This window comes from Siniperca chuatsi, linkage group LG15 (assembly GCF_020085105.1).
Source record: "Siniperca chuatsi isolate FFG_IHB_CAS linkage group LG15, ASM2008510v1, whole genome shotgun sequence".
In the NCBI taxonomy this organism is placed as follows: domain Eukaryota; kingdom Metazoa; phylum Chordata; class Actinopteri; order Centrarchiformes; family Sinipercidae; genus Siniperca; species Siniperca chuatsi.
In genome coordinates this window covers 382883-409733 of record NC_058056.1, presented here as the reverse complement: position 1 = coordinate 409733, position 26851 = coordinate 382883, and the positions used below count along the sequence as shown (strand labels likewise).

The 26851-nt window shown below is 47.8% G+C and overlaps 1 protein-coding gene across 2 annotated transcripts in view; it reads right to left on the bottom strand.

Annotated features, from left to right (window-relative positions):
* The window catches only part of bcl11ba (BAF chromatin remodeling complex subunit BCL11B a), a 47811-nt gene extending 38332 nt beyond the window's left edge, over nt 1-9479 (bottom strand). For both annotated transcript variants that reach the window (XM_044166639.1, XM_044166640.1), the window contains exon 1: nt 7625-9479. In XM_044166639.1, coding sequence (XP_044022574.1) covers nt 7625-7679 — 55 coding nt within the window. In that variant the 5' untranslated portion in view covers nt 7680-9479. The remainder of the gene's footprint in view (nt 1-7624) is intronic.
* Nucleotides 9480-26851: the final 17372 nt, after the last annotated feature.

Here is a 26851-nt window from a genome sequence, read left to right as displayed (position 1 = left end):
GAGAAAGTAGGCAGGGTTTGAACTTTTCTCTTAAGCTCTTCATACAACCACTTCACCTTTCGTGCGAACAGTCGGGTGCAATACCAAAAATGCATTCGAGGAGAGACTGTACAAAGTGTACACCGTTAACCCCATTAGTAGGATTCATTAGGTCTCTTCTTACTCTTACATGCTTTTATTCAGTAACGTTGGAGAGCGCCTGCCACTGCACAGCATTACACATGCACATGTCAGCGTTTGATAAATCTGCACTTCCATGCTGAAGCACATATCACAGAGTTGGAAAGAGTTGGCAGTGTATTTTTCTGAGGAAAAAGAGAAACATTTAAGAAAAGAAAAGTGAAGAGAAGGCCAGTTCATAACACAAGTTATCTCACTGCGCTGTTCCTGTAGAGCAGGTCTACACCGAACTCTTTACAATATTATTTACAGAGACCCAACAGACCCCAAAGAACCAAAGTGAAGGAGTGAGGAGGTCTGGAAGAGGAGGCAGAAAAGAAGTGACCCCAGAGGCAAACAGAAAGAAAGAGAGAAATCATCATCATCATCATCACCACCACCACTACCATCTCTCTCTAATGCAAGATGATGGATTAGCAGCAGGTTGGCCATTTGTCTCAGCCTCCACATTGGAAATGCAAACAGATTTGAGACGTCAAATGCTGATGAAGGCTCCAGATGGAGCAGCCCACCTCACTGTATACCTGCTTTAGGTCTACGCCACTGTTAAAGCCTCTGCTTTCACACTAGAAACACATTTATGAACCATTCTATACATTCCAGGTACACAATGCATGTCAGTGGTTCCTGACCTTTTTGGCTTGTGAGCCCTCATAACAGGTTAGAGCTTTAGTTTGGACCCTGTCAGTGCTAGCAGTACCACAATTAAAATATTGATTTTAAAAAAAAGAAATAAACATAAACAGTATATACATACATTTACATACAAAAATGTTATTCAACTAACCCTAAAACCACAGAGGAAGTGAGTGGACAACAGGACGCATAAATGAACACAACGTGTCACCGGTGTGTTGACAATCTAAAAGTGACAAATATTGAAATGAATCAAAATTTATTTTCATTTATGATATTTATGTAATTAGAAGATTAAAGAAAATGAAAGTCCAATAAATAATAAAAGGTTTTTCGGGGTCGTATGCTGTACAGACTGTTAAGGCAGATTGTGCTGTGTGATATTGGGCTGTTAAATAAAAACTGACTTGACAATAAATTGCGTTATTTCTTGTACACGCTTAATCATTCTTAATTATCACAAAGTGTAAAAAATATGAGAGGAGGATCTTATTTTCGTTAAAGCTTTCTATAATGTTATTATTTATTTTGTTGCTACGGCTACAGGAAGCATGTGTGTGTGTGAGCAGGTGTACAGCGTCTGAGCTCTGTCAGCCCACATCTCCACACACCAACTGCACCACTCCCTCTGCATGTGCGTATGTGTTGCATGTTTGTACTGCATGCGTCGTGTGTCGTAGCGCACGTGTGTGTGTGTGTGTGTGTGTGTGTGTGTGTGTGTGTGTGTGCCTGCAGGCTGCAGCCATCTGTCCTCCACTACTGAAATGAACAGCCACGTACAGTAGAGTGTATTTCTCCAGTAATAAACATTAGAGAGAATAAAGCCAGGGAGCTGACCTGGAACAAACGCACTGCACAGCTACACTGACCCCTGCAAACTTGACTTCATCACAGAGATGAATGATTTTTGTAATATGATCAAAAATGACAGCCTAACCTCAAATACGGCAGCTGACTTCCTGCGCGTGTGTGAAGGCACACTGATATTCTTTTATTATTCCATTTACACTCAACTGCAGATCTGTCTGTATGAATGTTTCTTATAAATAGCCAGTTTCAGGAGAAAAAACTAAATGTGCATTTGAAGTGTGTATGCAAATGACAGATGCAAAGGAAGAAGCGTCACTTTGGCCTGATTTACCCAATAAGGCTTGGGTGAGTCAGGCGAGAGCGCTAATAGGATTTCAGTTAACCGGGGCTGAAGAAGAACAAACAAATCAAAGGAAATGGAACGTCTAAAAATGCTCGGCTCAAAAATAACCCCATCTACAGTATCTGCAGTAAGGGTGGCGCAACAGGTATTTGGAGAGCTACAATATGGCGCTTGGCTCGTGTCAAGACCAAAAAGGCGCAGCTTTGAACTCCCGTCGCCAGGGAGACGTTTCCTCCGAGCAGGTTACTGTCTCTGGGGTCAGGCCTCCTCTGTTTACCGCCCATCACTGTAAATGTGCTGTTAATCCTTCGAGACGCTCGCGGTAAGATTCACAGACGCAAATGCTGCTTCTCAAATACTTCTTTTCCCCTCTCTTCAACTATTTTTTCATGATTTGACATTTTTTTACTAGCATCATAACTTTCCCCATTTTGACTGATGAAAGCCTGCATTGCTCCCAGAACAAGGTTCTGCCAGTTAAAACCAATGATAACGTGTGTGTGTGTGTGTGTGTGTGTGGAGTCCAGACTGGAATAAAAGACTTGATCAAAACTATAAAAACTGGTATGTTTTTTACTGTTTCCTCAACCACACACAGATACACATGCAAGGTCTAGAATCAAGATTAAATGTTTGTGGGTGAGACTGCACAGTACACACACACACACACACACACACACACACACCTGCAGCATCACAGTCATTCGTCACCCGCTAAGCCACACCTCGACATTTCTCCAAACCCGAAGAAATTGACGGTTACTACACACGCACACACACACGCGCGCACACACACTCGCACAGTGCAGCAGCGGCCGGGTCACTGCAGCTCGCCTGTCTGAGAGCTGGAATACACAGTTATTTCCTGGTTTCCAGCTGGCTACTGAAATCATCCAAACGCTTCAAAATAAGAGCAGATCGCTGGTAGCAGTAATGCTGCACACATACTCACACACAGTATGATACTGTACTTAGGCCTACAAGATGCATCGCACATGATGTGATATTAGAAGTGTAAAGTCGAGACACTGTCGATAATGTCAATAATGTCTAAACAGGAAGTGGCTCTTCATCCAAAGTCCGTTTTGCTCTAGTCATTGCACTGAGTGGTGTTCTGGGTGTATTTCTGGATATGTTGAGCTTTTGAAGTCATTCATTTTATTTTGGAAAATTTTGTAGGTTCGTTATAAACATATGACCTTTACTGAAACCTGTACTGAGGGTGTACACTGTGTGGGGCATGGTGAGCCGTTCAAGGTGCTAACGTCCCCAGTCTTTGTTGCATGTCATCTCCTCGCTTTCCCCTTATTTCCTGTCAACTATCAAAGTAAAAATACTTTACTGAAGTGCACTGAAGCAGAAATGTAACTGCCACTGAGAGAGAGAGCACTGTGGTCGGCCCACCGTTAGGACTACGCTTATTTTCAAATGAAAAGCTAATTCCAGTTCATCGCAAGGTAACTCCCCCGTTCTGGAGTCAGGGTCACCGTGTCGGGCCAGTCAGACGTGGCTCAGAGGCAAATGTGCAAATGATTCTAAAGCTTGGTGTCTGTCTGCTCGTGGTTCAGCTGGATTCACATACGAGCTGCTCAGAAACAAGCCACGGCACGAAACGCTCCGACAGCCCAGCGACCAGATCGGCACGACGCAGCCCGGGCTTTTAGCCACCATTCTGAACTTTAAGTGCATTTTAAGTCGTTTTGTATGATTTGGCTTAATAAATAAACATTGATGAATTTATCTGGAGATCATTTGCAGAGTTGGTCCTTATCACAGACATATTGTTTACAAAATGGAATTTAATCTTCAAACAAAATAAAGACAACGCAAAACAACGAGCAAAAAAGAAATAGATTCACTCAAAAGAAATGTAGTTACAGTAGTTGTAACTCCTCTAGCTGCTTCACTATATCAATACACTTCAGTGAATACACACACACACACACACACACACACACACTGAATGCTACAGACGTCAGTCAGCCACTGTCATGAATTTACAGTACATGCTGTAAATAAAAAGTGCGACAGAGACACAGAAAGTGAAGTACAGAGTGTGCAGGTGTTGACAGTTAAGAGGTGAATGTGGTCTTTCAGCGCTGATGTCATCTGATTAACACACACACACACACACACACACACTGCTGCCCCTCTCACTGACAGCCTGAGAGCTCCCCCTAGCAGGACGAGCGAGAGAGAGAAGGAGAGCGGGACATGCAGGAAAAGAAAGGGGGATGAGTGGAGTAAAAGGGCGAGCGACGGCACACAGACAGTGGCAGGGCATGTGTGTGTGTGTGTGTGTGTGTGTGTGTGTCATGTAGTATCAGTAGTGGGAGAGAGTGTACAGCCTGCTGATCAACAAAATGAGTTGAGTATTATCTTTGGGAGCTGAAACCCTCATCCTGTGCATTAATGGACACGCATATTTACAAACACACACACACACACACACACGTATGTTGCATTTATATGCAATTTCTAACAAAAACAAATGTTTTGTGTTCTCCTCGAAAGCAGAATTAACCACAACTGGTATTAAAAGGAAATCTTCTCCCAAATGACCAAAAGACATATTTTGGCCCTTGCGTATTGTGGGGAATCAAATGTATTTTGTCTGTCTCTTCAGAGACAGTGTCTTGTTTTTATAGACTGTTCCTCCAGTTTCAAGGAAAAGCGTCCACACTAAGAAAATGGGTTTTGTTCATGTGAGTGAAGCGAGCCGTTCCGCTTTTCCGCCGCAGCCTCTGGAACTGTAGAGCACGTGTTTACAGTCATGGAGGACACGACTATTAGGAATATCGTTTTGTATTCATTACAATCAGCTGTGACACGTAGGACACACTGAAGAAGTGCATTTTAAAAACAGCCCATCTACAGAATGCTTGAGTGGAGATAAAAGAAGTTAGCAGGCTCTCCCTCTGTCTGACAAAGACTTAGCCCCAGCAGGGTGCACGGCTATTTGACAAGCCAAAGGGAAACATGCATCTCAAGTGGGCGACTGCAATTTCCACGCAGCTCTCTCTCTCCGCGTGTGTGTGTGTGTGTGTGTGTGTGTGTGTGTGTGTGTGTGTGTGTGTGTGTGTGTGTGTGTGTGTGTGTGTGTGTGTGTGTGTGTGGCTACAATGAGAGCTGTCGTCCTGTTTGCGTCTCCTCACACTAAATCAGCCTCTCGGAGCAAAGCTGGGGTTATTTGCAGTGAATGAGAAGCAGAAGGCACGTCTGCACCTTCGGGTGTAAACTGTCTCGGCGTGGCGACGCCGAATCTGCCTGACAAGCAAAAGAAATATAGCTTTCACACGTGTCTCTGAGGGAGAAATTGCACCAAATTCTCGTGACCGTCTCCCACTCAGGACGGGTTGTTTCATTTTAACGTTGCAGGAAAGGAGTGTGAATAAGGTGACATGTAACAAAAAACACAAAAAGATGAAAACAAAGGGAATCAGGTGAATTAGAGAAGGATTAGGAGCTTTGAGAAGACTGGGGATTGTGCTCATCAGGAAGATGTCCTAATATTCTCAGCACTGAGTGTAAGAATGTTGCTTAGTGACTGCGGCGGAGGCCTCGCCAAACTGCATTTAAAAAATCAGACTTAACCTCCAGAAGATCTGTCTCATCTTCCCTGACGCTTCCTCTCGCTCGGGAAAAGATAGCGAAAGACAAAAGAGGAGGAGCATCTCCTGCTCGTCTTCCTCGCACACGTTAAAAACGCAGGCCGGGCGGATTCTACGAGCTGACAGCTCGGGAAGAATTATGCGGATTTTGGTGAGGCGGATTCATATGTGTTCATTTGCATATGTGTGTGTGTGTGTTGATGTCCGTGTAAGCCTACATACATATATGAGTGTGTGTGTGTGTGTGTGTGTGTACTCAAGCATACTAAATCGGCAAGCATCTCCTACACAGAAATGCTGGGATGTACAGCGTGCTGCCGCCTGAACGGGGATAAGTCAGACCTGCTCTGTGGACACAACCACCAAACTGCACTTCACACTTCACACACACTCATGTGCACACACACGCTGAGCTTAAAGCAGCTTTGTTTCAACGCAAACAGGAAGCTCATTTATTAGCCTCCATCTTTGTGCTCTCTCGTCTTTCCACATCTCGTGTCTGCCTGCCTGTCTGTCTGTCTGTGTGTCTGCCTGTGTGTGTCTGCCTGCCTGTCTGCCTGCCTGTCTGCCTGTCTGTGTGTGTCTGCCTGTCTGCCTGTCTGTGTGTGTCTGCCTGTGTGTGTCTGCCTGTCTGCCTGTCTGTGTGTGTCTGCCTGCCTGTCTGCCTGCCTGTCTGCCTGTCTGTGTGTGTCTGCCTGCCTGTCTGTCTGTCTGCCTGCCTGCCTGTCTGCCTGCCTGTCTGTCTGCCTGTCTGTCTGCCTGCCTGCCTGTCTGTCTGTCTGTCTGCCTGCCTGTCTGCCTGTCTGTTAGAATGTATGCTGGGCTCTTTGCTGAAGTCCCAGCAATGCACAGAGTGACCCACTTCTAAAGGTAGCTGAGTTCCACACCGCAGGCCTGCTACAAGTTGTTGCTCTGTTAAGCAATCAAACCTTGTCAGGAGACGATTTGACATCCAAGCCACATGCAGTGTCTTTAGGTGTGTGTGTGTGTGTGTGTGTGTGTGTGTGTGTGTGTGTGTGTGTGTGTGTGTGAACGAGCCAGCAGAGAAGGAAGTTATAGAAAGGCAGGCAGCGTGGCCTAACACGGGCGCAGAGGCTCAGCTGCAGGGCGCTGGGTCTGCTGGAAATGCGGGATGCAGTGATGTGCTGCGGCTGCACACACCGCAATATTCTGGCGTCTGAATATTCACTGAAGCCGCCTTCAGCTGGAGCCTCAGCCGGCACCGATCCGAGGCCACCGCCGAGAGGGCAGCGTTAAACACGAAGGGCTTTTATTACACACACACACACTCATAATAAATATAAATATAAATAAATATATTTATGTCCTTCGAAAATAACACACGTGCCTTCCAACACTTTTTCCTTTCCGAGCGTTAATCAGAAAAAGCAGGCCTTCTTCCTTTGGCCGTGTTTTGCCCTTAAAAGCCGTCACTTACTGTCGCCCACTCTGCACGGCAGTGCCGCGGGGGGCCTGGAAAGGCGTGCGGGGTATTAAATAATCCAAACCGATTATTAATATTACAGCCTAATTGCGCGTGCGGAAGAAAAGGAAATTAAGCGCCGGTGAGAGAGCAGTTTAACGGCTGCAGCTCGAATCACGGCCGGCCTCCTCCTCCAGCGAAAGACGGAAAGAATTTGTTAGATTTAAATACTGGAATTCATAAGTGTGTGTTCCTGTAATATGAAAATAGCCGCGCGTCGGGAAGCAACGCTATCTGCATATGAAAGTGTGTAAAAAGTATTAAGTGATTGTAGCTGATGGAATTATTGCCATTTAAAAATGAAGTGTAATTTTCTCTCTAAGAGCAGCGCTGCTTCGAATTTCGTTCCAACGAATAATAACGAAGTGGTGATTAAACGCTGCCGGCCGGACCCGCGCAGCCGAGAAACCGCGCTCCAACTACCGCGGCTCCACAGTCTAATTTGCCGGTGAGACAGGAGAGGGGAACTTCACAAACTTTCTGTGCAAGTGTGAAAATGAAGAGAAGTCCTCTCCGCGGCGGCTCCGGGCCGGGCCCGGGGCAGTTAGCAGGTTTACTTACGTGGGATTTCTCTCTGGGACAGGTGCTGCGGGTTCCCCTGCTTGCGTCGGGACATCGCCCTGGCATTTACACTGGCATCGCCCGGAGAGCGGCGCTGGAAGGGTCGGCTCTCCTCCTGCTGCTCCGGTGTACCGGCCGCAAAGTGGCCCCAAAACCGGCCGCTCGCTGCCCACCCCAAACTCGCCGCTCTGCACTGGCCCCAAATGTGGCCCCCGAACTGACCCCTGCGCGACGGATCTCCCTCCAGCGGGCAGCGGTGACCAGCCCTGGCGCAGCGCTGGGTGGCCGGGCGCTCGGTCGGAGTTCGGTGCCAAAGTGGTGGCGCGCCTCCCTTCTTCAGTCGAAGTGGCGGTGAGGGAGGGGGGTAGTCCGGCTCTGCCGTCCGCCGCCTTTACACCATGTGTCAGAGGAGAGCGGAGAAAGGAGCGCAGAGAGCCTGATGGCCAGGCACTACCTGTGTCCACTCTGCGGCCGCCCCGGACACCGCGCGTCCCTGTGCGGGCAGAGCCGGTGACAGGACGCCAACTTACGCCTGAAAGTGTGGAAAATCGGAATCCAGTTTCCTGCTCGGCACTTCTCGAGGTGTCGCCAAGTAGTGGGCACTTCTTCTGCTGCACTGGCAGTGCCAGTCAGGCGGGCGGGTTAGACTTTAACTGTTTAAGTCGAAGCCCAGTGCTGGTCTGAGGACAGACTGCCACCCTCGTTTGTCTTTGTGCTAGCTGCAGAGTCGCATCCCCGGGCTGTGCGCGGCTGTGCGCGGCTGTGCGCGGCTCTGTGCGGCTCTCTGGCTTCTACAATGGGAGAAAACTCAAGTTCAAGTGCGGACGTGACGTTCAGTCTGCGGTGAGAAGGGAGAGTGGAGACTGAAGAGCACTGGGGGCGACTAGTGGTGGCTTTCACACACACTGACACACACACACACACACACGCCACTCACACACTCGGGCGTGCGGCGCGCACGGCAGCGGTGGTCAGAGTCGCTCAAGTCATCTCCGCCGGTGTTCCATCACTGTTAGCCTTATTTCTGTTAAACTGAGACCCGGGGGCTTCCGTAGCGCGTCCACAGGATGCTGGACACTTTGCAGCAGCCTGCGTTCACATTTAAAATGCGTGCGTGCGTGCGTGCGTGCTATGTGGAATCATGCGCCCTCTCCGACAGCTGCGGACATTTCTCTGATTATTAAATATTGCTCTAACGCCACATTTCTCAACATGTGGCCCTTTTCAAAGCAGTGTGTTACATGTGCGCGTGCAGACGCCTTCAGCACACTAAAGGCCTTCACACAGTCACCCCACCCACACTGTCCATGCCAAGGCCTTTACACGTGCGCGTGCTGTCTCAGGTTCGGCCCCTTTCAAAGGATTGAACAATAACGTGTGTGTGGAGCTCGGAGTGTATGAATACACACATCATTCCGTCTGAAGAGTTCATATTCATCAGTGAGTGGCAGGCCTCTGGGTTCTTTTTATCTAGACAAGCCTGTAGTTTGTTCCTGGGCCGGGTGCTGCCTCTCCTTCTGTATCTTCATCGGCTCGGCTCGGCTCGGCTCGGCTCGGCTGCCCGGCCTGTCTCCCAGTAAGCCAAAAGCCTGTCCTTACTTCAGCAGGAGGACAGCCGTACATGTCCCGTGCTACAAGACAAAGGACAGGATGGCAGGTGCTTGTCGCGCGCCTTCCTTCGGGACGGACAGTGTGGCCCCGTGGCGCGGCCCCGTGGCCCCGTCTAAGGCCTGCTAATGTTACAACAAGTTGGAAATGTTTTCCTATCGCAGCGCTCCGGATCAGGCTCCGGAATCCTCCTGCTGTGGACTCATGCTGAGTGGCACTCCAGGCCAGCATCACTACCCGGATGTGCTCCTTGTCCTTGCAACCTGATTGGCTCATTAGTCAGATGGGCGACAGGTGCATCATTCCCACTTTCTTATTGGAGATTTTTTAAAGGCGGTTTCTCACTTAAAGGCCATCAGTGTGAGTTATGGCGGATGGCTCCCGGCATCCTGCGTTTGCCCTTCCCTCATTTGCATATATATATGCGGCTGTTTGTTTTTATGTTAATGCTAAATAAGCCTCCCCACCGCCTCGGCTGGGCGGTTAAGTTTTAATTAGAGGGATGTGGAGGTGTCCTTTCGAGTTTTAAGATCACTTTCCCAACAACTGTTCACCACTAAACTGCTAATATTTATGTTTATGTGTTCAGATGCATGCTGGGAGAAACAAATGTGCACAGTGAAGTCAGCTTTAAACACATGAGGATGGGGATGTTTTTAAGCAGAGCAGCATTTGTTAGACCAGGGCCTGTTGCCAGGTTTTGGTGAATCAGGAAGAATATTAGCTGAGGTTCAAAGTTCATTCTTGACCTTGGAAGCAGCACACAAGGTCCATTTAGTAGGTGTTGCAGAGCTTTCAATCATATCACATGATCTTCATTAGCAGATGGAGTTTGCCCAGTTGTCATGAAATTCTAGGTGTTAAAAAAATGTTTTAAAGCACTTAAAGACTTCTCTGTTCAATGTTCATGCTCGACCTTGAAAATATCATTTTGTAGCCGATGAAGATCGTGCGTTATGGTCGAAAGCTCCAGAGCCAGCTATAAAATGCTGATATTCTTTTTTCAAAGTGTATTTAAAACAGAATTACATGCAAATTGTCTTTAAATTTGAACATGAACTTTGAAACCCTGCAGTATTTAGTTGTTGTTTTAAGATGGATAAACGATTGAAAAAGAGAGACATTTAAAGCACTCCTGCTTATCAATGAGCTGCTGACAAGTCCTCTTTAACAGCCACCATCAAGTCTTAATGTCAGCAGCAGCCATTAAAGGGGGGTCGTCTTTTTGTCATCCAGTCTTCAGTAATGAAAAGCAGATTAGAAAGGCAGGTGTTGTTCAAACTGATGACCCTCTGTGCTCAGACCCGCAATGCAACACCACCCTCTATTGGTTAGCCACTGCCACGTGCAAATAGTAGGCCCCTCAGTGTACTGGGACTGTGTGTGTGTGTGTGTGTGTGTGTGTGCTCACCGTGGCTCCGGGGTTCTGGGTGTCCGAGCCTGTGTGAGAGTGTGTGTCACAGATGACTGATCGCTCGCAGCGTCTGCTCGGCTGTGTGTTCTCTACAGTAGGCTGATTTCAACACCGTACATACCTGGAATCCACTTCTCTTTGGGTTGTAAAGGTTTATTAAGAACAGTATTCAGTGAGGCTCATTATTACAGCTTCTGAATGAAGTGTTAAATGAATAAAACGCTGCTGTGATAGTCTCTGCATGGGTTGAAGAGCCAGCGTTTGAGGGCTAGCGGAGGAGCGCAGAAGCCCTTAAGCACAATTACGGATATCAAAGTTGAAATTATTCCTTTTAAAGGGAAAATGCTAATCATAGATTTATTTAGAGCAAGTTAGCAGCAGCACTGAGCTCTCATTACCAACACACACCCTCTCACACACAAACACGTGTGCACTCTCACTTCAAGACCTTTTACTCTCTCACACTCTTTTTTCCTTCCTCCTCTCATTTCAAAGGGAGTTATTTTCAGAATAAGTAATTCCACCACAATTACAGCAGCGGTTAATGTATGTGTTGGTCATTATTCAGAGTCTCATAGAACAAGGCAGAGAGAGGAACAAGACTCAAAGTGCAGCGTCCTAATTAGCTTTGCCTTCATGGAACCACATTCACAAAACGGTATCACTAAAAACAAAGTGTGTTCTGAGACTTGAATTTTGAGAAAAAGGGCCAGAAAAATAGTTCACAAGTTTGTTTTTAAGAAATAAAATGTGAGTACATTTGTAAAAGCAATTTTGAATGTTTTCATATTGTTATGAGCCAGGCTCCAAAGACGTGCAGGGTAGGTTAGCTGGCGCCTCCAGATTGCCGTAGGTGTGACTGGTTGTCCGTCTCTACGTGTCAGCCTGTTCAGGGCGTTCCCTGCCTCTCGGTTCAGTTCAGTTTATTTATTCAGCGCCAGTTCGTAACACAAGTTCTCTCATTGCACTTCTCCTACAGAGCAGGTGCAGACCCAGCTCTTTGTGGTATTATTTACAGCTTTAAACTGTGTTATTTCAGAGGTCTAAAGCACAAAAAAGCCACCACAAGTAATTGTCCAATTTTTCAAGATGATTTTGTTAACATCTTTAGCTTTCAACTCAAAAAGCTAATGAGAGTAGATTGAAGTTAAAAAAACAAACGGTATAGTTCAGAGTCAACGCTCATAAACCATGTTAACAACATTTCATATGCTGACATAATGATTAGGCCGAGAATTAACTTCAGAAGGCAAAGAAATACTGTACACTGTGCATTCTGGAAGAGTGCGCTGCCGACTGCTTCAGGTCCATATCTGAGCTACAGCTAGTTTGCATGTGAATGTAAGCGGCTGGAGGTGACCACCGTGGCATTTACCAACGCGCTGCTGGTTACTGGATCACTTCTCACCCCTTCATTGCCACATTGACAGTGGAGCTGTAGAGCTCATCATTACTAAATTTAGCATTAACAGCAGAAATCTGAACTTTGAACTGGAAGCTACATCGGACACATGGAAGTCCACCCCTTCAAAATACACTCACTAACAGCTAAACACCCAGGCCGTGGGGCCTGCAGGCTAAGTGACTGGTCCGCCCGGACCAGTTTATGACCCCCGAGCCCGGAGACGGCCGGCCACCGGCCACCGGCCACCGGCCACCGGCACAAACACGATTGTTTTGCTGAAGAAAAATGGCAGCCGAGTGTGACTAAATCAGGTTTGCTTGGCAGCCGGACGGCAGGCCTACTTCCACCACAGTCCCTGGAGGAACGGGGAGAGCGAGCAAACAAGTGAGTGAGGGAATGCACGGCCCAGAACACACACAAACGCTGGCATCTGATAGAGGAACTCTGTGCTGCCAAAGCTCTGTATCCACCGCAATTAGCTCCATCCTCACACGCTCATCCTAAACTCAGCAGTGATGAGCCAAGTCTGCGCTTTTGTTTTAAAGAAGCTCTCGTGTCCTTCTCTCATGTCTGCACTTTGTCCTTTTGTGGACAAAAACCACAATCCAGGGCCAAATCACAGTCCCTGTTCGAGAGGAGGCTTAATGAGGTTGATGAATGACAGAAGATGATGGCAGGGTAGGATTTGGCTGTCCAAGTGTTACCCCCGGCTATGAGCAGGCCCAAAGTCAACATGTAAACTCAGAGAGGCTTGTTCTTTGGAATCGGTAGATCATGGTGGAACAACAAAGATTGAATGTAGAAATGCAGTTGAAAGAGAGTTAGAGTTCCCAGGGTCCAGAGTAACATGAGACAGAGAGGAGGAGAGAGAGAGGAAAGAGAGTGATGTCAGGGGAGCTGTCAGAGAGGCTGAACGCGGAGAGGAGGGAGAGACTGTATCACTGTGAGGGGAGGGGGGGAGGGGGGAGGAGAGAGAGAGGGAGAGAGGGGTGGAGAGAGGGAGAGAGAGGGGAGAGAGGAGAGAGAGGAGAGGAGAGGAGGAGAGAGGAGGAGGAGAGGAGAGAGGAGAGAGAGAGAGGAGAGGGAGGAGGAGAGGAGGAGAGAGAGGAGAGAGGGAGAGAGAGAGAGGGAGAGAGGAGAGAGGCTGGAGAGAGAGAGAGAGAGGAGGAGGAGGGAGAGAGAGAGAGGAGAGAGGAGGAGAGAGGGAGAGAGAGGGGGGAGGAGGAGAGGAGAGAGAGGAGGAGAGAGAGAGAGAGGAGAGAGAGAGAGGAGAGGAGGAGAGAGGAGAGAGAGAGAGGGAGGAGAGAGAGGAGAGGAGAGAGGGGAGAGAGAGAGGGAGGAGAGGGAGGGAGGAGAGGGGAGAGAGAGAGGAGGAGAGGAGAGAGAGAGGGGAGAGAGGAGGAGGAGAGAGGGAGGAGAGAGAGAGGAGGAGAGAGGAGAGAGGAGAGAGAGAGGAGAGAGAGAGAGAGAGGAGAGGAGAGAGGGGAGGAGAGGGGGAGAGGAGAGAGAGGAGGAGAGGAGAGAGAGGAGGAGAGAGAGGAGGGAGAGAGAGAGAGAGAGGGAGAGGGGAGAGGAGAGAGAGGAGAGAGAGAGAGAGAGAGGAGAGAGGAGAGGAGAGAGGGGGGAGAGGAGAGAGGGGAGGAGAGAGAGGGAGGAGAGGAGAGGAGAGAGAGAGAGAGAGAGAGAGGGAGGAGAGAGAGAGGAGAGGGAGAGAGGAGGAGAGAGGAGAGGAGAGAGGAGAGGAGAGAGGAGGAGAGAGAGGGGAGAGAGGAGAGGGAGAGAGGAGAGGAGAGAGGGAGGAGAGAGGAGGAGAGAGAGGAGGAGAGAGGAGGAGAGAGAGAGGAGAGGGGGAGAGAGAGAGGAGGAGGAGAGAGGGAGGAGAGAGAGGGAGGAGAGGGAGAGAGAGAGAGGAGGAGGAGGAGAGAGGAGAGGAGAGAGAGGGAGAGGAGAGAGAGAGAGAGAGGAGAGAGAGGGAGAGAGAGAGGGGAGGAGAGAGAGAGGGAGAGAGGAGGAGAGAGAGGAGAGAGAGAGGAGAGAGGAGAGAGAGGAGAGAGAGAGAGAGGAGAGAGAGAGGGAGGAGAGAGGAGAGAGAGAGGAGAGAGAGAGGAGAGAGAGAGAGAGAGAGAGAGGAGAGGGAGAGGAGAGAGAGAGGAGAGGAGAGAGAGAGAGAGGGAGGAGAGAGGGGGAGAGGAGAGAGAGAGAGAGGAGGAGAGAGAGGGAGGAGAGAGAGGAGAGAGAGAGAGGAGGAGAGAGGGAGAGAGAGAGAGAGAGGAGAGAGAGAGGAGAGAGGAGGAGAGAGGGGGAGAGAGGGAGAGAGAGAGGAGAGAGGGAGAGGAGAGAGAGGAGAGAGGGAGGAGAGAGAGGAGAGAGGAGAGAGAGAGGAGGGAGAGGGGGAGAGGGAGAGAGAGGGGAGAGAGGAGAGAGGTGAGAGGAGGAGAGAGAGAGGGAGAGAGAGAGAGAGGAGGAGAGGGAGGAGAGGGGAGAGGAGAGAGAGGGAGGGAGGAGAGAGAGAGAGAGGAGAGAGAGAGGAGAGGAGAGGGAGAGAGAGGAGAGAGAGGAGGAGAGAGGGGAGAGAGAGAGAGAGAGGAGAGGAGAGGGGAGAGAGAGGAGAGAGAGGAGAGAGAGAGGAGAGAGAGGGAGGAGAGAGGGGGAGAGAGAGAGGAGAGAGAGGGTGGAGAGGGGAGGAGAGAGGGTGGAGAGAGAGGGGAGAGAGAGGTGGAGAGAGGGGAGAGAGAGGAGTGGAGAGGAGAGAGAGGAGAGGGAGAGAGGAGAGAGAGAGGGGTGAGAGGAGAGAGAGAGGAGAGAGGAGGAGAGAGGAGAGAGAGAGAGAGAGGAGAGAGAGGAGAGAGAGGAGAGAGAGAGAGAGGAGAGAGAGGTGGTGAGAGAGAGAGGAGAGAGGGGAGGAGAGGAGAGAGGGAGAGAGGGAGGAGAGGGAGGAGAGAGGTGGAGAGGGGAGAGGGAGGAGAGAAAGGGGAGAGGAGAGAGGGAGGAGAGAGAGGGGAGAGGGAGAGAGAGGGTGGAGAGGAGAGAGGGAGGAGAGAGGGTGGAGAGGGAGGAGAGGGGGTGGAGAGAGGGGAGAGGGGAGAGAGAGAGGGAGGAGGAGAGAGGGTGAGAGAGGAGGAGAGAGGGGGAGAGAGAGGGAGGAGAGAGGGTGAGAGAGAGGGGAGGGGAGAGGGGAGAGAGAGGAGGAGGAGAGAGAGGGAGAGAGGGGAGAGGGAGGGAGGAGAGAGGGAGGGAGGAGAGAGGGAGGAGGAGAGAGGAAGGAGAGAGGGGGAGAGGGAGGAGAGAGGGGGTGAGGGAGAGAGAGGGTGGAGAGAGGGGGAGAGGGAGAGAGGGGGGAGAGGAGAGAGGGAGGAGAGAGGGGGGAGAGGGAGAGAGAGGGTGAGAGAGAGGGGAGAGGGAGAGAGGGGGAGAGGAGAGAGGGAGGAGAGAGGGGGGAGAGGAGGGAGAGAGGGTGGAGAGGAGAGAGAGAGGGTGGAGAGAGGGGGAGGAGAGGAGAGAGGGGGGAGAGAGGAGAGAGAGGAGGAGAGAGGGGGGAGAGAGAGAGAGAGAGGGTGGAGAGGGAGGAGAGAGGGGGAGAGAGGAGAGAGAGGGTGGAGAGGGAGGAGAGAGGGGGAGAGAGAGAGAGAGGGTGGAGAGGGAGGGAGAGAGGGGAGAGGAGAGAGGGAGGAGAGAGGTGGTGAGAGAGAGGGAGAGAGAGGGTGGAGAGGAGAGAGGGAGAGAGGGTGGAGAGGGAGGAGAGAGGGTGGAGAGAGGGGGAGAGGGAGGAGAAAAGGGGAGAGGAGAGAGGGAGGAGAGAGGGGGTGAGAGGAGAGAGAGGGTGGAGAGGGAGGAGAGAGGGGGAGAGAGAGAGAGAGGGTGGAGAGGGAGGGAGAGAGGGGAGAGGAGAGAGGAGGAGAGAGGTGGTGAGAGAGAGGGGAGAGAGAGGGTGGAGAGGAGAGAGGGAGAGAGGGTGGAGGGAGGGAGAGAGGGGAGAGGAGGAGAGAAGGGGAGAGGAGAGAGGGTGGAGAGGGAGGAGAGAGGGTGGAGAGGAGAGAGGGAGAGAGGGGTGGAGAGGAGGGAGAGAGGGGAGAGGGAGGAGAGAAGGGGAGAGGAGAGAGGGTGGAGAGGGAGGAGAGAGGGTGGAGAGGAGAGAGGGAGAGAGGGTGGAGAGGGAGGGAGAGAGGGGGAGAGGGAGGAGAGAAGGGGAGAGGAGAGAGGGTGGAGAGGGAGGAGAGAGGGTGGAGAGGAGAGAGGGAGAGAGGGTGGAGAGGGAGGAGAGAGGGGGAGAGAGAGGGTGGAGAGGAGAGAGGGAGGAGAGAGGAGGAGAGGGGGAGAGAGAGGGTGGAGAGGAGAGAGGGAGAGAGAGGGAGGAGAGGGAGAGAGAGGAGGAGAGAGGGGGGGTTGGAGGAGCAGCCAGTGGGGGTCGGGGGCCGGCCCTCTCAGGCCTTGTGAGCCAAGGAGCCAGTTCAGCCTGACCAAACGGGAAATTCAGCAGAACACTTTGAATACCGGGGCCCCACTACATAGGGCCCCATCTGAGAACCCCCCCACTGACAGCAGAGCGTGAAGACCATGCCATTCAGTAAACAGGCTGGGGGAGGGAGGGCGAGGCGGTCTCTCTCAGGCAGGTTAATTAAGCAGCGCTGCTTCGTTAGCTGTCCTCCGCTGCCCTCTTCTGGCCGCTCTGCCGCCATGTTGGACCCTTTGCTGCTGCTGCTGCTCTTCCACACGCCATGGCTGCATTTAGAAAAGCATGTTATTTAGCAGCACTTCTTCAGGCTGGAAGCACTTTGTTGTGTTTGTGGTCATTTGACTGTTTGGTATTTGAAGTTCTTTCTGTTCTAAATGGTTTGGTGTGACTTTGTGATGTTAGTACTGCTGACAGTATTTAGAATATAATATGCAGAGCATATAGCATATATGCTACTGATGTCACGGGCCATTACTGTTCTGTGCGATATTTGTAGTCATATGTATGCATGTTACTGTTTTCAATCATAGTTGTCTTTTATACTGTTATACTGATACTATTTTTAATATTGTCCATTTTAATATGTATGTGCATATTCTCATATAATGCCTTCGTTACTAAAGGTGATCTTTGCTTAAAGAAATCCACTTCCTAAACTGATTTTCATCACTTTCTCCACATTCAGCAAACATAATGCAACATGTGGTATTGTGTTTGTGAAGTTTCTGTCCTCACTGTTGTTAGTCTGCAGTCAGACTGTCAGAGCGACCAGATACCCAGCCATCCACTAGCTTCTGTGTGCCTGCTTATCCTGTTAAAGCTATAATGCTATATAGAAGGGTATTTTTATATTAACAGTGTCTGAAGTAACAGTGTGCCAGTGTGTTGGTGTCTCTGGTAGTGATGAAGCTACAGAGGATTATGAGCTGAATCTGCAGCTCCCCTCGGCTTTATGGAGCTTTATAGTGACTTTGAGCTCGTTGTTTATCTGTCCGGCTGCAGTTTACTGTGCTGGTTCACTCTCAGCGCCTCAGAGTGTCGTTTCCAGAGAAAAAGCTGTAAAAAGTCACAGCGCGAGCTGCTCAGCAGCAGACAGCAGACAGAGTCAGTCAGAAGAGCAGCTGCTGAACATAGTGGAGCATCTAGCAGCTAAAGAGCCAGATATTTCCCTCAGGAGCTGCTGGAGACCAAACACAGAGCTGACAGAGAGAAGACTGGACTAACGTTCATCAGGCGACACAAACACGCCTCCTGATGATCATGTTGCTCTGTAGCTGCTGGAGGTGGAAATAAGCAGCTGCTCATCATATTGACTTAAAAGGTGATGCTGTGTTAATGTTGCATTCACTACTTGTTTCTGCTGTTAGTGCAGGTTTAAAGATCCCCTTCAGACATGGACAAGACATAGAAAAACACTCTGCTTGGAACAATAGTTTGTGTCTGATATAGTTTCTCCACAGAAAAATTACCTTGCTAACAATTCTTAAAATGACACCTGTTCCCTCCCCTCATTAGAAAATCCACAATCTATGAATATGCAAATGTTTTGATTTCAAAAGTTTAAAGGTTCTGTATACGAGATTCGGAACATTAATATAGCAGCAAACAACTGCGTGTGCATCTTTTCTCATCAAACGCGGTGAATTAAGGGTTTATTTCGTCCAAACCAGAGCTGGTGACTGTTGGAGCAGTGGAAAGACTAACAGAGACGGTTTTGGGGAGTTTTATTTTGTTTCTGTCCAGTTTGAATGACGTGTGTTTTACGATGATCTGTGAGGTAAAATGACTGTTTTTCTCAATGGAGTCTGGTGCGCTGTAGCGCCCATTTATTTTGGTCTGAGATGCTGCTGCTCTAGTGCGACATCTAGTGGCAGTGATGTCGCCTACAGCCCCTTTAACAGCTACTCTAAAGTCCAGTCTCAGTGTAGGTGCACTGGAGGCTTCAAGTTTCCACATCACACTGTGTAAGTTGCCTACTGGAGCACGATTGGCTCCAAACGAGTTGTGATGTCACAGAATCCTACAGGTCCGTCCAGGTGTTAAAGTGAGATTCAAGGTGAGCTCAGAGAAACTTTCCTCCTTCAGCAGGTGAGCATGAAAACAAACTCTGCACATAGATCATTCTGCACAGTGAAGCGCAAACATCAGTGAAAGAACAAGAAGGAGACTGTGTGGGTCACATGTACTGAGCAAGGCACGTGACACACCCAGGACAGGCCACCTCTCTGCCACAGAATGTGAATGTGTCACTGATTGAAGTGACGAGATAAGACGGCAGTGGCTTTTTCAACACATCCAATAAACCAAATAAGACCGGGGAGAAGAGGAGGAAGGGGGGGGAAAGAAGACGAAGAAGGAGAAAGAATTTCTAATGAAATATGAAGGCTTTGGGACCCTGGGGCCCTATTGACCCCCCTTCTTCCCACTTTCTGTACATTAGCTGTATTTTTTCTATGCTAGAATATTACCTGCTGTGTGGTAATTGCATTAAACACGTTCATTTGGGAACATACAACGGATAAACCCCAATTTGAAAAAGGAAGGTCTTGAAATTAGTGCCCTCTTCAAGACAAGGCCTCAAGATCAGGTAATAAAGCAAGAGCCACCTTAAGACCCTTATATTGTGCTTCAGAAGTGCATATTCCCTAATATATTTTCAATCACATTAGCACTAACCAGTCATTCGGAGTATCCTAGTGGCCTTCAGCTCCAGGTTCAGGCCCTGATGTCAAGCTGCACCTGCACTGAGCAGAGAGGACTGTTTCTGAGAGATAAGGCAGAAGGAATCCATGTTGACTGGAGCAGAAGGAGCTGACGGACTTTGAATATATTCCGCTGTTCATGGAACAACTTGTGAATTTGTTTAACAGTGTGCGTGGGACATTGTGGTCTTGGTGGGAAAAAGTACTGATCCAGGAGCTTGGAAGGTAAGGTATGGAAGGAAGGAACGTCACTCCCTCTACGGCTTTATAGGGAACTCATTATTTTCTCCATCCTTCTGTCTTTCTCTCCATCCCTTCATTCTTCCCCTCTCTTCAGATATTTGGCCTGACAGTCAGGCTACTGGGCAGGAGAGCCCACTGTGCCAAAAGCCATCATGTCACACACACACACACACACACACACACTGTCCACCTGAGCAGCCAGGGCCACAACCACATTAATCACAGATGTGGTCAGAGGAAGCACACACACAGGCAGGGAGGGAGGGCGGCAGGTCTGGAGGATTCTGGGTCAGGGCTGGGAGGTCTGATGAAGATGAGGTGGGACACCGACACTGGGCCTCTTCACCGCTCACTGGTCAGCACACCGCTGTGCCTGGGCGTGTGTGTGTGAGGGGATCAGGGCTGATCGGAGCTGATTTTGTCGTCTCTCGGCCCTCTCAGCGGCATCTCCTGACAGGCCGTCACACCATAACCAGGAGAAAGACCAGAGAGACGGAGGTGGAGGCTGGGGGGGCTGGTAATAAACTCTGTGATAGTGTTCAGAATAGATGCTCCTTTTTGTAGCGTGAGACTCATCACATTTCAACACATCAGCGTAATATTTTCCATAAATCTCACTTTGTTCTGCCTGCGCTGAAACGGACGTGACAAAGCTATGGGATGTGTGTGTCGGAGGTGGAGGAGGGCTGCTATTGTGTGTGTTTATGTAGTGAAACGGGGGGAGTGGTTTTCCAAAAAAGAAAAAGTAGAAGAGAAGGAAGAAAAGTATAATATAAAAATTACAAAACAAGACAAAGCATTGTTTCAGATGCTGGGGGAATGTGACTATTTACAGCAGTAGTGAACTTTTTCCAGCTTCTTCCCTCACTTCAGGACAGTGAGGTGCCCCTTTTTGTCTGAAACCCATCACCCTGAAAGTGATCCATGCCCAGCTCTGATCGAAATCACTCGTCTACAGAACCCCTGCAGGCTCGGTACTTGTCCATAATTTTAGACACATTTCAATGAGGATCTTGAGGGTATTCAAGGGCTCTCTGAAGGGGAATCTGTAAAGGATCTGCAGAGATCCATTAAGGACTTCCAGAGGTTCCAGCTTTCTTTCAGGGAACTCTCAAACATCCTTGAGATTTCTGGAGCTTCTGGGGTCTCCACAGCAAAATAAAAAACAGTTCAATTTAAAAATATATGTATAACTATCTCTTGAAATAACTGTTCAATGTCAAGACATATACTGTTTAAAAAGTATTAAAATTGTTATTGTAATCCTACACTCCATTCACTTATACCACACATGGTGTAGACTTGTTCCTGGACTACCTCTGATCAGATGGGTGTCAGGTGTTTAACCTTGGACAGCTATGGGCTGTACATTCGTGCTGGTGCAAACACTGATTATCAGATTATCCATTTTGTTGTGTGCATGATAATTATTTTGTCTGTTGTGCTTGCTTGGTGATTTCATGGCTTGAAACAAACCTACCAACACTCAGATGAAGACATGTTTGTGCAGATCCAGTGGCATGGTGAAATGTGCGTGTCCATTTTGGCATGACAGTGCTTCTGCACTTTCACCCACTGAAAGCCTTCTTAGCACCCCGTGTGTCTACTCTGCTATTTTTCTGACAGCAGGCAGGGCGCTCACCAACATCTACCCAAATGTGGTTCTTTGGATGTTAGCCGATACATTCCATCCCACCTTAAATAAATCCTTAAACCAACAACTGAAACAAAGGTTTTCATTAAGCCAAGTCTAGCCTTGACACGTAGTTCCTGAATTCAACATACAGGAATTAAGGCTTTTGATTTTTACTATTACTTACTATTACTTGAATATCTATAGTACAGAGCTGGATTAAGGACATGGTTAGCCTAGCTTAGCATAAAGATCAGAGGCAGGGGTAAACAAAATTCTGTTAGCACATAACTCCCCCTAAAGAGAGAAATTGTCATTTTTGTGTTTGTGTACGGCTTAAACAAATGAGATACCACACGTTACTTTGGGAGCTTTAGAGGTGTCCGTCACATTTTTGTACTTTGAACAAAGCCAGGCTGTTTCCCCCTGCTTCTGTGATGCCCACTAAAGTGTTATCACATTTGTGGTAGTTTCTGTAATGTTATAATGAATGTTTTTGAATATTTATTCAGGGGTAATTAACCTGGTTCCACCATCCATGCACTAAAATATGTTAAATAGAGGTCAGGAGTAATTGCGGAGTTCGCCAGCAGGGGATAGTGTGGCGCTTATTGTGCTCCACGTGGCTTTACGTCAGTTTTGTCCGCTTCGCGGTTTTCCTCTTTCTGCTGAGCGAGATGAAAACCGGACACAGAGTTTGCCCTGTCTCATTTATTTCTCCTGTTTCCAGAGAGAGCATATAAGCTGTTTACGTGGTGCCAGACAGTACCTGTAACACTTCCAGTCTTTATGCTAAGCTAGCCATATCCAGACTTCAGCTTAATGCACAGAAATGAGATTGATATCAATCTGAACTCTCAAATAAGCAAATAAGTGTATTTCCGACCTCTTTCTTTAATTGGAAATGAGCCTATTTAATCCTTTTAGACTGCTGTCGATCTTAATGACTTTAATGAGCTGTTGTGCACAGCCGAAGACAGATTTACAAGTTGCAACACACTCCTCCAAATGAATTTCTCTCTTTTTTTGGCACAATCTGTAGGAACAGAGTATCTAACTGGAGGAATTCGGTATTGGTACAGGGAACGAATCTAGCAGCACTAAATCACATATATGTTAAAGGATGATTACAGCCGGAGCCTGAACTTGCACTTGCAGCCCGATGCACTATCCCCACTGGCCCTCTGAGGGAGGGTTACCAACATTACCCAGACTGTATATGTCCAGTCTGGCTTAAATCAACTCATACCACATCCTGAGCCAAACAGAGATCAACACATTTATTTCTCCATTACACTACACACACACACACACATACTGCATATCTATATATATATATAGAGTACATGACAAGGAGGAGTGCTCCTGGCTTCCATCACCAGCAGCACAGCAGATCCATCAAGCAGACAGTCAGCGCCTGTCACATGCAAAACAAGGACACCACCTTTGTGTGTGTATGTGTGTGTGTGTGTGTGTGTGTGTGTGTGTGTGTGTGTGTGCAGTTGTGTGTGAGTGACTCAGTTGTCCTCCAGTGCAGACGCACCTTGTTAAGGGTATTAGAGATCAAGTAAGTGATTGATCTACATGTCAGGTGACTAAGTGGTGCTTCTGTCCACACCTCAGGTCAATTAAGAAATGTATGTGTGTGTGTGTGTGTGTGTGTGTGTGTGTGAGTAAGAGAGGGAAGGAGAGAGGTGAATCAGGTGAGGGGAGAAGAAAGATTGAGGGATGTAGCCATGACAATTGAAAAGGAGAAAGAGAAGGATGTGTGGAGGAACTGAGGGACACTGGCAAAGATCTGAGTTTAGTTTAACTCCATATTTTTCTTTCTTAAAACTGGCGCTGTACGTAAAAATCCATCAGCCTTGGAAATCGTCTCGACACAGGATGTTGACTGACATCAACTTGTAGTACTTCTGATGGCAGAGCTGCCATGCAAGGTGCCAACTGCTCATCAGAAGAATAACTAATGCACATTCACATGCACACTCACACACCGATGGCACAGCCTTTGGGGTTCAGAATCTTGCCTCAAGGACACTCCCATATGTGGGCCGGGGAAAGCCGGGATCAAACCAGATCTTGCGATTAGTGGACGACCCGCTCGACCTCCAAGCCACAGCCAAGATCACAAGTTCAAGTTAGCTAAAGGATGCTTAAAGATCCCCTTCAGACATGGACAAGACATAGAAAAACACTCTGCTTGGAACAATAGTTTGTGTCTGATATAGTTTCTCCACAGAAAAATTACCTTGCTAACAATTCTTAAAATGACACCTGTTCCCTCCCCTCATTAGAAAATCCACAATCTATGAATATGCAAATGTTTTGATTTCAAAGGTTTAACAGCTGGACACAAGATGTCTCATAATCCATGGTCCAGTCTCAGTGTAGGTGCACTGGAGGCTTCAAGTTTCCACATCACACTGTGTAAGTTGCCTACTGGAGCACGATTGGCTCCAAACGAGTTGTGATGTCACAGAATCCTACAGGTCCGTCCAGGTGTTAAAGTGAGATTCAAGGTGAGCTCAGAGAAACACAGTGAAGCTCAAACATCACAGTGAAAGAAAAACACATTTTTGACAAAAGGGGGGCCTTGAAGGTTTAAGTTTCCCACCTTGTCTAATTTTTCATTTCAAGATGGAACCCAGCTGAATAAAGCCTATGGCTATTGTCTAGGGGCTGGTGAAAGGCATTCTGGGAAGTGTAGGACAGCATGCTGAAGTAGCGATAGCTAGCATCTGTGGCTACACTGTAGCAAAACATCTGTGGATCTACAGCTGTAAGCAAATCAATGTAAACAAACTTGGCAAAATTGATGTATGCTGTGTCAGACATGACACATCCTGGGCTATACTGGTGGTGCTGTTTAGTAAATGCTAAATGCTACAACAATTAGCATCCTTGACTGAGGACTTTTTATAATGTACAGGGCGACACTGTCTATAGTTTACATAAGCTATAGATGTAAGTCAACAATGAATGTTGTTCAGCAAACTCAAAGAAACTCTGAAAGATTAACACATTGACCAGTTTTTATGTTGCATCCAACTTTCCTTTTTGCTAGGTAATGTTGCATTCACGCAATGACGGCAGAATGGACAGAACAGGAAAACCTCAAGTTATTCCAACCTGGGAGAACTTCCTTTTTTAAATTTACAGTTTATGGAATTTGTTGACACAGTTATTTTCAGGAAGTGGGAGTAGCTGTCACATATTCTGTGTGAACAGTTCTTCCCACTTGGCTGCTCTTAATTCCGGTCTGAATGATATGACATGAATGCGGCAATAGCAAGACGGTGACTTGCACACATGGCAGTACATTTAATGCTGCGTTCATGTTATATCATTTAGATAACGAGCAGCCAAATGGGAAAAACCAATCACGTCAGTCTCCTAGTTGTAATTCAGAGTTGAAGATATTGTGAGGTTCTGAAAGATATCTCCTACTTGGCGAACAACAAACCAGAGGAAAAATGTCTGCAAAGCCACCATCACCGGCCTCAAAATAAAATCCAATATTTAAAGGAAGTCTAATTTAGTCAATTCAGCCAATTAAAAACGAGCTATACACCATTTATTTGTACCTGATTTAATTTGTTAATGAACCGCTATACAAATATGCAACACAATAATAATAGCTATTAAATGGAACAAAGTCATCATTAATGTTATTAGTTACACCTTTGCTTTCCTGCTATGACAAGTCAAAATGTCTGCTGTGAAAAAGCTCAATAAGAGAAAGTTTTCCTGTTCTTCCCTTTCTGCCGACATTACGTGAACGTGGCATTAGTTTAGCAGCAGTATGCACGCATCAGGTGTTCTGTGGAATTGATTTCCCGAGTAAATGTTGCTGTGGAGCACAATATCACCAGGAGGAACTACAACGGCTTACAGAGTGTAACCAGATGTTCTCTGACAGTATATTCAACCTCTAACGAGGTCTTAAACATTTTTTTGAATAAATAAAAAATAACAGCAAAAATTGTTTATAGATTTTATAACTCACCAGTCAGAATTTAATGTGGAAGAGAGCTGAAACAGTGTGGGCATGAGGAGCGACTCTGTCACAGTGAATTGTGTACAAGGCTGTTGGTCAACACAGTGACGTGATGATGCTACCATGCTAGCCAGGCTGCAGCGAATTCTCCAGGGCAGTGTGCTGTCTGAAGCCTCCATCAGCCCTAACAAATGAGCCTCTCTGCTGGGCAGGTGGCTGCATCTCCTCCACCTCCTCCCTCTTCTCCTTGGTGAGAAATGATCTTGGAAAGGGTTAACCCCCCACCCCTGCCCCATTCTCACTGTCCTCGTCCTCCTCCTCCTCTTCCACTTTGGCTGCCCCTGACTTTGCTTGCCCCCCCCCCCCCCCCAACCACCACCACCCATCCTCCATCTCCCCGCATCCATTTGCAAATGATCTGGTTTGTCTGCATATTGTCAGTTGCAGCCGGCCCGGCCATTCATCACCTGTCGGCGACTCCCAGCGCCCTCCACACTTAATTGTTCCCTCTCTGACCTGCAGAATAGAGAATGATGTTCCCTCCGCCTAAGAAGAGAGATGGAGAAAGAAAGAGAGAAAGAAGTGGTTATTAGATTTAAATCAGATGGAGATAGGGCAACAATGTTGGTCACTCCTTTCTCTATCCATCTTCTCTGTGTTTCTAGGTCAGATTCCAAGAGAAAAAGAAAGGAAAGGAGACAAGGAGAGGAGAGGAGGAAAGATGTGAAATACTGGCTCATAACTGCCAGTCCATTATAGTATGTTTAATAAAAAAGGCCTGAGAGCGTGTGTGTGGGGGTGGGGGGTGGACCATATATACATACACACATATATATATGCACGCACGCACACACATACACACAGGATTTATGATTTATGCAGCCTTATCAGCATGCCATTTGCATCTGTGTTCAGCTGGGTTGAACACATCTTCCTTCTCTTTCTTCTTGTATTGTTCTCCATTCCTGCACCTGTCTCCTTCTTTCGGTCTTTCTATTCCCCACCCCTCATCTCTCCATTCATCTTATTATGTTATAATGTTATTTAATCTCATATTCTGCCTGAATGATTTGTTTCCCTAACTATCAGTATATGCTGGGATGAAGTCTGTAAAGTACCACCACCTAATACGTATCATGCACCTAAAGAACCCATAAGCCAGCTGAAAGATTCCCTTTGAAGGTGTCTATTGCGCTCACCTATGACCTCTGACCCCACCCAGCCCCTCTGCTGCTACGCTCCCTGTGCATTAGCAAGGAGATGGCATCCATTATACATGCAGCAGTTGCAAAATACTATTTCCAGTCCGCTAAAGTTTGGGATTTAGGACTAAGATTAAATCAAGACTAGACTTCAAGATTTAGGGCTGACATTAAAATTAAGTTAAAAAAAAATAGTTAAAAAGTTTAGGATTAAATGAGTTCAACTAACCAGGGGTTAGGGGCTTTCATGGTTCCATTTATCACAGCAAGTCTTCCAGGTCCTGAAGCAGCAAAACAGCCTCAGACCATCACACTACAGTGTGATGGTCTGAGGCTGAGCACACAGTGCTTTTGTCAGTCTTGTAGCAGCCGAACTATCTGGCCTCATTGCATCTCATCATCACTGTTAATAAAGTTAATCATAAAACGTCTTACCTTCCTCTGTGAGCGCTGCTGCTGTTGTACATATCATTTCTCCTGTTTATATGTTAAAGAGCAACCCATGCAAGCTGCTCACTTCATAACCATCACACCCACTTGAGGAGTTTGTTCAGAGAGAAGGGGGGA